The following is a 16084-nucleotide window of genomic DNA, read 5'->3' as shown; positions in this document are numbered from 1 at the left end:
TCAAAACAAAGACATACATTTGCAGCTATCAAGTTAAGTGGGGAATATGTACTGTCTCACGGTGATACAACACGTATACACTTACGGAGCTTGTCACCTGTCAGAATGACAATATTTTTGTGAAGCATTCATGTACTGTGACTGACTGGGAGAACGGTCTGAGATAAAGAGAACACAGAAAGCTGGTGTTCTCTGAGTCAGTTCTCAGGAGTCAAGAATTGCTGATTTCTGCAAGTCACTAGAAACCGTTCATGCTGTTCAATGCTGTAAACTGGCTAAATTGCAGAAGGGTTACAAATAGGTCTGTGCATGTGCAAAACAACTCCCCCCTCCCCTGTTGTTAAAGCTTTAATTAACTCCACTTCTATTTAAAAGAAAACTTCGTCTCTCCTATAGACCTGTTCTCAGCTGTTGCTTTTCTATAGAGCTTAAATTGTAATCCTTCATTACCCTAAATAGGAATTTAAATTATTTTTATTTTAATTATAATCCTCAGTTATTTTAAATTGTTAATACTGTGACATTTAAACATTCAATATGTTGTACCACAGTTGTTAATAAGGACTTTGGTAGCATGTGTTTGCTTTCTGACCCCGTGCTGAGGAGCTGCCAAGGTAGGGTGAGCAGTTCAGGTGATCTCCAGGAGAAGGGAATTATCTGCAGTCCTAGCACTAGTTAAGGCAGCGTGGAGAGATCCCTGTCAGTGACTCGGGTGCCCTTTTTCTAGGCCCTCTACGGTATTATCTGTCACAAAGGAAAATTCAAGCAAATTAAAAAGATGACTCGTACTATGCTACCCTTCCCCTGGATCTTCTGGTTTATCACCCTGTGAATATCTGCTGATTTTTCTACTGGTAATAGGCAGCACCAGTTACCAATCAGGCAGCTACTACATCATAGTGACCTGTCATTTTTCCCTTAACACTTCCATGCTTGAGGTAAATCCTTAAAATCTTTTGAGTAGTATCCCTGTTTTTCAAAGGTTTGAATGATGAGATGCTTTAAGGTTTTCGTAAGAATCTGTAATGATTTTACAATTCAGCCAGAAAAGAAAGATTTTTATAGTTTTCTCCTCAGAGTTGTTCTGCCAAGCTACCAACCTAACAAACTTAATTGTTTCCTGTGGTTGGAAACAATTAAAGAATGTGACTTCAACATGTCATTAAACACATGGCTTTACACATTAACTGTGTAATTTTCGTGGTGGATATTTCTTTTTGAATGAATATTTGTATAAATATTTTATGTATACTTACAACAAACTTCAAGTATCATTAATTTTTTTAGGTCGTTTATATGCTTAGTTTTCAAACTACTGCATAACCATCCATGCAAATAATCCTTAATGATTTTGTTGCAATTGTAATTAATAACTGAAAAAAATTGGGATTTTATTTTTGTAGATTTAGCACTGTGTTGTTTTCTTTATGATTTCTTTAACAGTAGAAAGAGAAAAATGAGATCCCATGATAACTGATCCTATGATAACTTACCCTAAGATAACCATGGGGATGGTAATGAATGCCAGCTGGTTTGTGTTACTACTGTTGCCTGCACTGGTTTTTCATGATTTTTTTTTTTTCTTTACAGTCATTCCATTACGCTTCCCTCAGGGTAAAAAGCAGAAAATGGACAAAAGGTAACTCATTTGAGTTAACATTTTGAGACTAGAGTATGAGACTTCCTCGCTGATAATAAGTGATCTGGGTCAAATGCAAAAGTTCAACTTAATTCAAATATTTCTAAATTTGATGGTAAACCAAAATAAAATACCAAATTAATATTGCTAGACTTGGTGGTAAAATTTCCTCTGACTGAAGTAGAAGAAATGTAGTATCTGTACATTTTGCCCTTTCCTTCTGCTCTATCCATTTAGGGCCTATTTGAGAAACAATGAACATATGAAAACTAGTTACAGCATAATAAATTCATATGAAAGTATATAGTCAGTGAGTTCTTTTTATTCTGTTTGGTGGGTGAGTCTCCTTTCTATGAAAATTTTCCTTTTATTGTACTATATGTTTTTAATACTTCTAAACCTGACCAGGACACAGCACCTTACTCTAAAAAGAGCAAAATGTTAAGAACTGGGTTGTGGAATGTTACAGAACAAAGGCTGGTGGTTTTATGTTATCTAAATGCCTTCACTGTTTCACAGCTGTAGGACAAATATAATTCTATTAGGAATATAAACCTGATTTTTCACAGAAAAGTGTCTAATATTTTTAAGGACATTTCCTACAGAGTTTTTTTCAGGAAAAATGATACCATAATTAAGAAAAAAAAAGTTCTTATTGATATTTACAAGGCACACTAAAATTTTAAGGCTTTCAGTTAGGATTTATTGAAGTAACAACAAAAAACTCAACTTTTCCTGGTGGTGTGCTTTTAAACAGGATGCAGTAAAGTTAAAATATTGTTGTTCAGGTAAATTCGGGATAGAAGAAATGTAACATGTCATTTTTATGGAAGTAGATTTTTTTTTTTTTAATTGACTATAAAAAATGACTATAAAAATTGAGTTTAAAAATTCCCAGAATTTGACAGGCCTTCTATTTCTAAAAGTAGTAACAGAAGATGTCCAGAAGAAGTAACGTTTACATCAGTATACAGATTATGTCATGCTCTGAGTTTCAGATTGAGGCTAAATGAATACAGTTTGACTTTGGAATGATGATGCTCATCTTAATCAGATAAACACGCAGCCTTAAGAAGAATGAACCCTCTAGAGATTAAATAAACCATTACATAAAACAGGCCTCCTTTATTTTGTATTCATGCTGAAACCGAAATTGCAGAGCATTGTCAAATCTGGAAATTGTCCATTCAATCTCCTCTCCCTGAAACTGGAGAGGATTTGGCTTGAAGGATTCTGAATTGAATCATCATTAAAAATTTGTGGTGCGTTTATATTGAGAAGAATAGTTCTTTCACGGTTGCATTCAGTGAGATGTCTCACGCTGTTGTCGCGTTCTCAGGGAGCTCTGTAACGAGTGGGAGCAGAAGACGGATTTCCTGCAAAGACTTGGGGCATGGAGATTGTGAAGGCTGGCTATGGAAGAAAAAGGATGCCAAAGGTTATTTCACACAGAAATGGAAGAAGTACTGGTTTATTCTGAAGGATTCATCCTTGTACTGGTACACAAACCAGAATGTAAGTATACTCTATATTTGGAGAAAGTCAAAATTAAACCTTAACCTTTTTAATTCTCTTGATTAAAGTCTATTTTTACACGGTAGCATATGTCAGTGAACTGCCCTTTAACTGCCAGGTCTTTTTCGCTCTAGCTGGAAATATTTAAATTTAAATTATTTTTGAAGGTCTCCAAAGTCCATGTACAAGCTTAATAAAATAGCAGATGTTCATGGCACTCTTAAAGAAGTGAATACATTAGTAGTTAATACTTTTCCACAGATGCTTATTTGGACTAACACAGTGTTCACACGCAGCTCTCCTTAGTTTCAGTTGTGTGGGGAGATGTATCAAGTGTAACCTTTCGTGTTAGTTAAGCATTATGTGAAGCAGATGTGAAAATCTGAATTTGTAGACCTCTTTATCTCGAAGTTATTCTTATATAGATGTTCCTCTTGCTTTTTGCTGAATTAGTCTGGAGTTTGCAGTTTTTCATGTGTAAAACGCTGTTCTTGGCAAAATGTTATTGAAAACCACTGGGCCTACGCTTGTGCAATCTGCATATATGTAGGAAAAATAATGGAGGGGAGAAGCCAAAAATCGTTAGACTGCTATTCTTCCATTTGTATGCATTGAGCCTCAGTGCCTGATCTAAACTGTCTGCGTACAGCCTGCTTTGATTACTTGGTATTTTAGTTCATATTTTCCATTTCCTTCAAGAGGACAATTTTACTTACATAAGTATCCTCAGTTTTAGTATTTTCTTGTCAGCCCAAAGCAGTATTGTTTCAGACTGTGGATGATGCAGGTTTTGTGTTGTACATCTTGTTTGTTTGACATTGTTACATGCAAGGTGGTAGTCATTAAGTCTCCCACTGATTTTCAGTCTGTTGTTTACAGCCCAACCACAATTCATAGTACACTTGCTAATACTTTTCAAAAATCTGACTGGTGTTAATATGTCTCCTTGCTTTTCCTGGTAAATTACTTCAAAAGAGCAAGAAGCAACAAGAGATGCTTTCTAGTTATTACTTTTCCATTTAATCACCGGTGAGCTCGCTGTAGGAACTTTCTTAATTATTATAAGGAGGGCAGATGGTCTGTACGATCGTGACTTTTAAAGGAGGCATCCACAAAATAGTTTTAAAATGTAGACTATGTGATGGAGAAACAGAATTCTTCTCTGTAGTTGTTGATGTCTTGAATGCCATTTTAGGTGCCGGAGTTGGTGCTGAAAAGTTTTATGTAATCTTCAGCAAAGGGGAATTAGGCTGACTGCAGCTCCTTTAAGAAACTGTCAGTTTAGTTACTTCATAGAAGTTATTGACATTGTATGATGAAGTAAATACGTTTTTTCAAGTAAAAACATCATGGGGAAAATAAGTTCAGTATTTCAATTAATTGGATGGTTGTCCTTAGCATAAGACCCGAGTGGCTACTGCTCACTTCTCTCTTCTTTAAGTTCTGCTTTACTATCACTTCGCCTTCTCTTTCCACAGGATGAAAAAGCAGAAGGATTCATTAGTCTACCTGAGTTCAGAATAGATAGAGCAACTGAATGCAGAAGAAAACAGTAAGTAATGTGTCAATTATGTTTATAAATTAAGCGATTGCTCTTGGAAGTATAATATACATAGTACTGACAATTTTCAAAGCTCAGAGAAGGAAGTTACACAGAAAACCTTGAAATCTGTAATGAATGCATAATAGGCCCACTTGAGCTTTAGTGTCTCTAGAAAAGCTACATTTAATGTAAATTCCATAAACTCTCTTGCAAAGAATTGGGTAAGTCTTGGTCAGCTTTGCAGATAGACCAGTTACAACTTCAGTTAAGTAAGTAAAGTAAAAAATAATGAATGCATTAGCCAAGAGAGCAAACTTTCTTAGGTTCAGTATGGTTATCTTGATAAGAATCGTGTGCAAGAAACAATTACCATAAGAAATACCATTAAAAGTATCATAGCAAGGGATGGTGAATATAATCTCCATTTTCTCCTTTGTGGAGGAAGCTTATTTACCCGATATTGTGTTATTCTCAACTGCTAAAATATTTAGGTTCCGTATGCAAAATGAACATTGCATTATTGCTTATGTGCATCTCGCTCCCACTGCATTATGCTCCCAGTAAAAAACACATGCTAAGCTTTTCAACCCTTAAGGCATATTTAATAACAGACACTCATTGGAAGTTGTTTGCAAGCAGTGTTGGGGTTGGAATTCATAGCTGCCAAACAGCAGGTTTAACAGAACAATTCGAATGCTTAGAGAGTAGCACTTTGCTGGTATTATTTCTGTGTGCTGCATCTGGATTTTTAAAACTTTGCTGCCATGAGGAGCTACGTAGCATAGCATTAAAGATACTCTCTTACTAAAGCTTTCCTAGTTATAAATAAGCATCCTGAGTTTTTGTTGTGCTTTTCTGGTGACTAAATGTGGTTTTGATCTGAGGAATAAAAGCCTCACAACTTATGAACATGTACACAACAAAGCTTCTGAAAATATGAATTACAATACAGACTACTCATGAGAAAATCAAACCTCTTCAGCTGTTCTTGTCTGGAGATATTACTGTCTGTCTGAGAAGGAGAAGATGGTGCATTTATACTTGTGTTACTCCTCTCAGCTGAAGATATCACTGTAGAAATTAAAAATGAACTGTGCACTATAAAGTCCTCTGAGGAATGAGTAGATAGTAAGAATGATATTGAACAAAAATACAGGAAGAAGAATCCCCTTTTGTTAGAATATAAAACACTTAACAGATTTCAGTGAATTAACCAAGATCAAACAGAAGGTCATTGCGCACAGCTAGAAATAGCTGCCAGAGCTTTGCTTGAAGCAGTAGAACACATTTCCTCAGAACATTTCTTAGAGAACAATTTCTGTAGGGTATGTACACAGGAAAAAGTCCGATTAACTGCAGCTTTGCACGCTACTGAAAACTGAGTACCTTCAGGCTTTAAATCCTTTCAGAAAGAGGTAGATCCAGAGGTAAAAGTCTAATGAAGACATTAATAGTATTCCCTTTGTTCGCTGAGCTGAATTTCCCTTTGATTTCTTCCTTCATGAACTATTATTTATATATTTCCCCTATCATAAAAACTGTACCTTACATTTGCCACTGCTTTACTTGCTGCTCAGAAAACTGCAGAGCCAGTAAATCCAGTGTTGCACTCACTCACGTTCCAGTACGTCCAGTATATGTGAAGGGAGGGCCCTGCTTGTCTTAGACCTGGCTCTAACCCACAGCCTTGGTAAGCGGGCTTCCAAAGCCTCACCTACCCTCCTCTGTATTGTCTTAGCGAGGACGGGACTAGGCATGAGTGCCATAGCCTGAAACCTGCTGTCTGCTGGTTCTGGTGAGCCGAGGGACAACTTCCTGTGGTTTGAGCCTTCTGCATTCCTTCTACAAATAAAATTAAAGTGATGGTGACCCATTTTGACCCAGCATGTTCTGGAAAAGTTCTAACTCACACTTCATTATTCTCTCTGCTAGATTAGAGGGAAATATTTCAGTTAGGATTTCCTGGCCTCTTTTTCAGAGAGCTAGTGAAAGAAAGATTTTACAGGATCAATTCTCACTTCTTTCCACTTTAGGATACCTTTTCATTTAATAGTGGAGTTTTAGTAGGTGCTGGAATGTCACTTAAAATTCATTGCAAGCTTGAAATCTGAAACTATAAACTTGGTTGTCTTCTTACTTCTATATTATTTGGTACATTTCAACATTAATTCAAAAGCTAGTAAAGCCGTTACCTTGACAGTAACTAAGGACAGGGAAAAAAACCTAGTTCTTTCCTTTTTTTTTTTTTTTTTTTTTTTTTGAAAGGTATGCTCAGTATTTTAGTGCATAAAGAAGTCCAGCTAAAATCACAGAGTTAGTTTTCTTTCAGCTCTCTCAAAAGCCAAACTAAGAACATTTGAGGACTCAGCTTGGACTTCACCTCAAATGTCTGTTATTTTCAGAGCCATCAATGAGAAATGTTCAAACCTTACTGAACAAAAGAATATGAAGTCATACTTGATTAATTAAAAGATTTTATCTTTTCCACTGTTCTGTCAGGTGGGGAATGCTGTTTTATAGAATGACTGTTCCTAATGTCCATGGGATACATTGAATGAAATAGTCTTAAGAAAGCTTTCACAAGAATATATCATAATTGAATGCATCGTTCTGTGTGGTTTGATGGTTTGCCTCACTAATGCATTTAATGAAGGTACCCTGATTGTTACATGAATCATGGCATTATCTCAGACTGGTTTAGCTCTCCAGGCTATATTTGGATGTAGAATGACCTTGTTCCTGAGAGAGGAGGTTTCTTGCGTTGACACTGAAAAACTTTCCACTGCTTTTAGGCAACACCTGCATCATCATGATTAAAAGTTCTCCTACTGTATTAGAAATCGTAGTTATTTCAGTTTGTGTGATGTGGTATGACATGAATAGCATGTTAGTTCCAAAGATACTGATAATTACAACGCCCCATGTTTGAGTTGATGAGCAAGACTAAAGATTAATGTAACTATATATATATAATTAATCACCATTAACTAGTGCTTTGCCTGAACTTACAACAGTTTCCACCTAGTGAAAATTCTCATTGCATAATTAAAGCAGATTTAGGTCTTAAATTTATGAGAGCGTATGCCATACTGTTGGCACTTCATACTGAAACTGTGCAGTCAGAATTCTATATAAATGTAATTGGTATAGTATAGGTAGACATGAAGTTACATCCTAAAGGTTGTTACAGTTTCAGTAATTTTTATTACTACTTCTGAAATGAACTTGACAGTCTTGGTAGATAGAAAACCGAAGTTGAGCCACCCATGGGTTCCCCCAGGAAAGAAGGCTGACAGCCTCCTGGGCTGTGTTAGCTGGAGTGCAGCCGGTAGATGAAGTGATTATTTCCTTAAACTTGGTACTTACTACACCACGTCTAGATCACTGCATCCAGTTTGGGACCCTCCAAAACAAGCCAAAGGTAAAGACATAGGTATTTTTCTTCTGCATTATTTGTATTTCTCTATACATCTAGAATTATTTCCCTGAAGACTTTTCTGCAGTTCTTAATGCTAATGTATCTAAACACTTCCCTAATAATTATCTTTGTGACACTGCTGGGAGATGAAGATGTATTTATTGTCACATTTTGTAGCCCAGAATCAGGACTGCAAATCATTTAAATGAAAAGTGTCCACAGAATTGGGATTTCCATTTCATAACACTAAAGACCTATTTTCTTCAGCGTGTGTAAATACGTAACAAGTGCAATACATTACTGCAGCTGTAAGTGCTCACCATTTCACTAAACTATCAGAGTATCAGGCAAAAAGATATTAAGGAACAGTCATGTTGTAACCAATTATTGTCTGGTTCACTGTGACTGAGCGTGCCAGAACTCCACATAAGCAGGAAGACCTTCAGCATTTAGCTGATTTACCCATGAAAAAAATTCTTGTTCATTCTGCATTTTATGACACATTCACAAATTCCTTAACTGGGAACAGGGGTCCTAGAGAAAGTAGCCTTATCTCTTGCATAATCCTGATTTCATCTCTGCAGCAAGTCCACCACAGTTGAGGAAGTGTTCCTGTGAGAATGTAACGTTCAAATACAGTCATAGGTTGTATCACAGTACACGAGCATAGTGGAGCCAAATTTAGGTTCTGTTTATCACACTAACTCTGACATAGTCTAACTTCTAAAAGGCTGACTCCGAAACCCTAATATTAACATTTTAATGCTTTTATGTATGTAAATTTCCTGTCTAGGAAAATAATCCTATTTACAAACAGAAAGTCCGTCATGTGATACTCTAACAGAATTAATCAAGAGAATTAGAATCTTTAGATCCACCACATAATCCTCTCCAGTTCAAGCCAATACTGAAATCTCAGAACTGGAGGATGGTTGGGCAAACGGAACACTAGAAGGTGGAGAAGTTGCACAGAATTCAGACCAACTGAAAACTGACATTGCAGCAAAAGATACTTTGTAAAAAAAGCATATCATGCTTAAATAGTGGAACAGTGCAGAAGTATTTGTTTAGTAATTACCTTCCATTTTGAGTATTAAAAATTAAGTTCTGTAAGGAGGTACAGTATTTGTCAATTAGTGTGTGATTAACAATGTGTGACGTACCACTCTGAGATATGTGTGTGTATACAGGCATATACAGAACTACTTCACATTTCTTACTCACAGATGGATATAATGTGTTTTACTAGAGCAGTTGGAGTTGCTGGGAGTCAGCTGGCATAAGGGGAGTAAAAAGTTCCACATTAAGAATTAGGAAACTAAGAATTATCAGAATATTTGACACTAAAATCACATTATACAAATAGGGTAAAAGAAATCATAAATTTGATCAGAGTATACTTAAAACTATATTTATATCATAATCAAAATCTTAAGCATTAAAATATTAACATTCAGTAGATATAATTAAAAAGCGTATGCCATCTAGTGGGCATCAGAAAAGTTTCCTCCATATTCAGGATTTCCTATGTACTCAAATTTCATTGGCACAAATTCCACACACAATTTTTTGTAAAATTACAAGTAACTAGGGAGATGAGGATCTGCAGTTGAAATGATCAATTTCCAGATGTCAAAACAATACTTAAATACCTTTCAAATCTTCTTTCATGGAGTTAAGATTGTTTTATGATGACCCTCTGTGCAAAGCTAAAATTACCTTTAATATACTTCTAGTCTCATGACAAAGGAAACTGCACACAAGTGCAACTCTGCTGCTGTCTCGTTCTTCTGTAGAGCCTTTGTTAGGAAAGCCTGTCGCTGTACGCATTAGTGTGAATAATATATAAGAGAAAACCAGTGTGCCCAAGTGAAGTTTCTTCAGCTTTCATTTTTGTCTCAAACTGCAATAAATCATAGTAATTAATAATACACTCATTTGCATTTAAGCTATTGATAGTGGAGATGTTGCATCACAGGTTCTTCATAAGCCATGTGTAATGATTCCTAATCTTATTCTTACATCTGGTAATTACCATTTAAATGTCAGTGTTTTAACATAAATGTTATGAATGATAGTGTGGTGTTTTTTTAACATTTGCCAAGTCATCAAAATAGTCTTTGGTGCTCCAAGTTTGTGGTTTCCTTGATAGCAATACTCTTTTTACAGATTTTTTTGTGTGAATATAATTTAAAATATTATTACTGTTCTTAACAGTTTTCAAATAACTGCTCAACTGGGGGATTATACCATATAAAAGCATTACTAAAAAGCATTTTTATGTGAACCACAATCATCCATGCTGTCAGATGCTGAGCTTGATTATTTTCTCATGCACGCAGTGTGAATACACTACAGTGCAAGGTAGTGACATCTGGACACAGCTAAAGTGAGAATCAGACCTTGTCTTGAGAAATCAGTCAGATAGAATTGACTCGCTCTGGCCAAGCGGCTGGTGCAGGAATTGCCATTTGAGGAAGGAGAAGGAATATTAGCCACACACAGAGCAATGGCAGTCTTACAGCTGCCTTTTGTCGTGCTACTAGGCAGGACCTCGGGTCAGTGTAGCCAAGAATATAGTATACGAGGTTACTAATATTGCACTAGTTACACCAGTAAAGCAGTACAGACTTTTAAAATTAAGTTAGATCTCTTGTCATATGCTTTTGAAACTATTCCAGTGATTTCTAATTTAACTTGCACTTTTCAAAGAATATCACTCTATAAATTAATATTTGCATAAATTTAAAATCACTAAAGGTGGGGGAACCCCTAAACAACCAGGACTTCTTGAATCAAAAGCTATCTGTAAGAACAGATGTGCAATAAAAATATAATATACATATAATATGTATAATTGAGCCCACATTATAATGTAACAATAATCAAAAGGTTTCAATTTAAACATTGGCAACTCTTATTTGCTAGGTGGAAGATGAAGGAGCAATGAAGAAGCATTAACTATTAATGACTCATGTTGATTGCAGGAAAAACACAGCAAAGATTAGTAGATTAAGATGAAAAGTAGTTGGGATATGGTTGGTTTAGAGTAACTTGACAAAGAAATTGCTGGAATTAAAAGTGACTAAAGAGTTAAGACTGTCTAAGGAACTTCTTTACTATTAATTTACTTCCAAACAAAGCAAACCTGCCACTGATATTCCTTAGAACTTTCCATACTGCTTCTGTTAAATTGAATGAAGATTATAATTGGGGATTAAAAATATATTGTATTAAATTTAGGAAATATTTCTTTAAGTCTATTGTAGAGATTTTACAGTCTTATGACTAAGTAAAGGAAATCTGAAAGGAAATCTGAGTGTGCTGTATTGTAAATGTTGTCTCCAGCTGAATGCACTTACTGGCTGGATATTCATCTTTATATTCCTTCTCTTCATCATTTATTAACATAAAATAAAAATTGGATAAATCGATGTGTATCTTCGGAATCAAAATTACAATAAAGATATGAGACAGTTATAACACAGGCATTTTCAGCCTTCTTCTTTTTCTTGAGTAGGACACAAAACACAGTCATCTAAATATTTGAGAAGAGGTGGTGGGATCAAACTCTCATTCCTTTAGTTGATCTTAAGAATACAACTAAGAGGTACTTAAATATACCCGGTAAGATTTTCAAATTCACCCAAGAAGTTTTTAGATGTATAACGTCAGTGGTTATTGAAAGCATTTATATTTCTAAGTCATTCAAGGGCTTTTGAAATTTCTACAAAGTATCGGTTAGGCTCGCAGATGTAGATGTCATCAGATCAGTAGGAATAAGTTTATCCAGCAAAATTCCGACTGAAGATTCAAAATGCTTATGAAACTTGAAAATCCTGAAGAATCATAGAGCAGCTCAGTCTTGCATATTTGTAGACAAACTGAAAGAAAAGATATTTTTTATTCTTTGTGCTTATTTTATAGTGCCTTCAAAGCATGCCACCCCAAAATAAAGAGCTTCTACTTTGCAACAGACTGCCTTGAAGAAATGAATAGGTAAGAAATGTTTCCTCTTTACTGTGGTATATTCTTTATCATGCTACTTCAGTAACTCAAAATTTCATCTCACATAGGAATATACTCCTGGAGCATGACGTAATGCTGATCGATAGTGTTCTCAGTACTTAGTTCATTAAGTCCTCCATTAATTTTAGGTCGTACATTACATTGTGTGGCTCACTTGCTGAAATTTTGCAGCCACACATCACAATTCTGCAAAGGTGTATTAGGAAAGTTAGTTGTGGTGGTCTCACCTACATTCATTCAGATTTTTGTTTGTTAATAAGCATGAAGTTTATCACGCTTCTAATTTTTTGTTGACCAAGGCTAGAAATATTAATGTGGGATAAATGTTTCTGGTACATAAAACCAATGCATACATACCAAAGCTCATACCTAAGAGTACACCCACATGATGGCATAAGATATTTTAAAGTTAGCTCTAGTGACAATCCACAGTGATGTGACATGACCTAAAACCAGAGAAAAACAATTTGAAGTAATTTTTTTAATGGGAATGGGATTGAACTAATGAGATGCAATTATTTTCATGCCAGAATCTGATAAAAAAAAAAAAAAGCCCCAAACAACCACAAACTCTCCCATCCCCAAGAAATAACCCCAACAACAAAAAACCCAGCAGTAATTTTTATTCATGGCATCACTGTCCCAACAAGGAACAGAGGCTAGCAAAGTTCCCTTGTTGGCATTGCTGTAAATGTCCTTGGATGTCCTGGGACGGCATTCAAAATTTGACTGGACGAGGCCCTGAACAACCTGATCCAACATTAAAGTTGGCCCTGCTGTGGGTGGGTGTGGGAACAGACGACCTCCGGAGATCTCTCCTAACCTAAATCACTCCGTGCTTCTATTTCGTGACTCAGTGATGAAGGCAGAGGTTAGATAAAGGTGGGGAGCTACCTTTGATCCTCAAAGGCAGAGTCAAATGTTCTACCTCCTCCTGTTACATCAGTAATTTGTTTATTCCCAGCTGAGGTAAAAAGCAAGGACACGTGGGACTATGTTACCATACTTTGAAGGCTTAAATCTTTCCCGGTGTAGACTGCTGGAACTTTGTGATTTAGGTGATTCTTTCTGTTCGCAGACTTAGAAGGACACAACTACCTCCAGATACAGCTGAACTTTTTTCTTTGGAATACTAATGTCTAAAAATTATTTTTAAATTGAACATTTGTATTCTGGGCTTACAGGGCCCTTCAAGAAACACTGTATTGATGTGTAAGACTGGCTGTGTTAAAACAGTTCAGGCTAGTTCATCATCCATTGATGCTGATGATGAAGTTCAGCTCTCAGGAGTATCTCACTGTGGCTAGCTGTCATTTGTAGGACATAAATTTGCTGAAAAATACTTTTTCCAACTAATAATGTTCTATTGTTCAGTTATTTAATACGGCTGAGATTTGTTTAGTCCAAAACTGAAGTGAGGATCTTCTGCTATATTTAACTATGCATGGTTGCTCCCTTGATTTTCCCCACTCTGATCGCTGTGATTTGTTGAAGTTTCATTGATCATATCTTTCTATTATACCATAAAATGATCTCACTCAAGAAAAACCAGGAAGTCTTGACATATATTCAATAAATCGCTCTTACAATATTTATTGATTTTTCTCCACTGGGGAGCCAACGGAGCTGTCTTTATGACAGTTTACAGCCTTTGTGGAGAGTAACAGCTGGAAAAGTGCCAGGATGTATTTTCATATCATACTGCCGTGTTAGTGTGGAATTTATGAAAGCCTTTTGCCTGACTTTTTGGGTCTGGTCCCCATGAGAGAAGACAAAGGGTGAACTTTCTCTTGAAGTATTTTTTGCAGTATTTTTCCTTCAGAAATGCCGTTCCTGTAGAGTAATTGCAATTCACTCCCCAACCCAAATGATAGATTACTATGCTACCTCTGTAAAATCCCTTGACAATCCCCCACAGCATTTTACATGCCGCCTGGAATTCCTTCTCCCAGATACCCTGTGTGAAGTTTGAAATGAATAAGCAAGAGTCATAGATGAAAAATGCACTTAAAATACTAATTTCACAAATCTCTGTCTTCCCATCAAATTCCTAGCCATGTAATCTGAGGAAATAGGGCAAATACACTGCGTGGTATCTCACACTCCTGCTGTCACCATGAAATTTAACTGGATTTTCTATGCTGACAGAAGGGTGTAGATCTTTCATGCTGTAAAGGAAAGGAGTTTAAAATGGAGAGGAACATAGCACTTCTTCAGTCCCTATGTGGGGAACACATACCCCTTCGCCAACTGCATTTACCACCAGCTTTTGTTTTAACAGCCGTTTTTACAGTTTCTTACTTCAAATTCACCGTTTTTCAATTTTTTTTCAACTCCAGGATATTTTAATCTGCCTTTAATACTGCACTGCTGTTGAAAGAATTGTATACCAATGGGTAGTAATTGATTTGTACGTAGCAGCTAGTTACTCTGCTGCAGCTGAATTTTGCCTGCTGTGTTGCATGGTGCAGACAGACTTTGGTTTGCAAAATTAATGCTCATGCTGTTTTGTCAGGTCTTACATGAGCATAGTTGTGTTCTTAGAAATGAATTAATAATGAAACTGATGAGCTCGTCTTTTGCTTGCCACGGTCACGGGGTCCTCCAAGCTTGTTAAAGGCCTTATTTCCCAGAAGTGCTTCATCTATTACCATACCATGCATAACCTGTTTATAGCTTTAATGCTCCTAAGGAAATTAGCATTGAATTTAATATTCAGTGGTTTTACAATATCTACTTTATTTAAAACTTTCATGTGATTGAAGTATGCAGTGCAGTGCATTTACAATCTCCTTATGGATTCCAACTATTAAAGTAAAAAAAAAAGTTCCTATTTTAGGCTGAATAATTTGATCCCATTTGATTTGAATAACTGGGTTAACTTTGCAATTTTAATAACACCCATAAATCTTTTGCATTCAATTAAAAAATATAACAAATATCTGCTACCTACTGGAACAGAATGATGATTGATTTTGGAGGGGTCACTCCCAATATTTTCAAAGTAAAGACCTGGAGGATTCTAACACAATATTTTTCTTAGATACTGTTTGAAAATTGAAGTATTCTGAATTTAAATCTCTATTGATTATAAACAAATGTCAGGGTGCATATCCTCTGTAGTTTTATGTATAGAATATCACCAAGTGAGTTAATCAAGGCTTTCCCTAAATCATCCTATTTATTACTAAAGTTCATTCAGCTGTCTTCCTTAAATTCTGGGCATGCTAATCTCCTTGACAGATCTTGACCAAAACAGACGGTGGGCTGGTATTAATGCATCTTTTACAGTTCTAATTTATTTTCAGTCTTCCCTTACAAATAAGTTAACACCTAAGAAAAGATCTTGGCAAGTAATGATTTCAGACACAATCCCCTATTAGACATTGCCCCCCTTAAACAAGAATCACTGGAGAAGTGAGCAGAAGAGTAATCATGTCATATCTGTCGGTCCTAATGTAAGAGTTCTTTAACAAATAGAGCCGAGTAAGTTATCAAAGAGCTCTTACTCCTCAGTCCCTTACCCAATGAAAAGCAAGGAGGTAATTCTGCAGAAAATGAAAGGTACTTTTTCAAGTAGAAATCCCTGAAATGGAGATTCCCAGTAGTGTTATAAGTAAACATAAACAGCAGGTTTTCCCCTTCTTCCTTTATGCTCATATAAACTTGTTTCAAATCCAGGAAAAATAGTCTGTGCCCAAGGCCACTTCATTCCTCTAATTTATTGTTCTCACATAAAAGCTCATAAGTTGCAGCACACATAAAACAATTTTTTGATCAGAATTAGCCGGAGGCCCCAGAGACTGAATGAAACCATGATGTATATGGGAATGAACAGTGCAATAGTAGAGCTACAGTGCTCTGTCTGGGGAAAATACTACACTGGGAAGTACTAGCACAGAGCTGTAAGTCTTCAAAATCTTTTTTTTTTTTTTTTTTT

General features: G+C 36.0%; 1 protein-coding gene across 3 annotated transcripts in view; it reads left to right on the top strand.

Annotated features, from left to right (window-relative positions):
- Positions 1-16084, top strand: part of LOC113480255 (connector enhancer of kinase suppressor of ras 2-like) — a 210694-nt gene that overhangs the window by 175663 nt on the left and 18947 nt on the right. For all 3 annotated transcript variants that reach the window (XM_026848893.1, XM_026848894.1, XM_026848892.1), the window contains exons 16-19: positions 1591-1639; positions 2979-3154; positions 4633-4706; positions 12043-12114. In XM_026848893.1, the coding sequence (XP_026704694.1) occupies positions 1591-1639; positions 2979-3154; positions 4633-4706; positions 12043-12114 (371 nt within the window). The remainder of the gene's footprint in view (positions 1-1590; positions 1640-2978; positions 3155-4632; positions 4707-12042; positions 12115-16084) is intronic.

Source organism: Athene cunicularia, assembly GCF_003259725.1.
Source record: "Athene cunicularia isolate RWA chromosome 4 unlocalized genomic scaffold, athCun1 chr4_part3, whole genome shotgun sequence".
NCBI lineage: Eukaryota > Metazoa > Chordata > Aves > Strigiformes > Strigidae > Athene > Athene cunicularia.
Note: the sequence above shows the minus strand (reverse complement) of the source record. Positions and strands in the feature narration are given on the sequence as shown.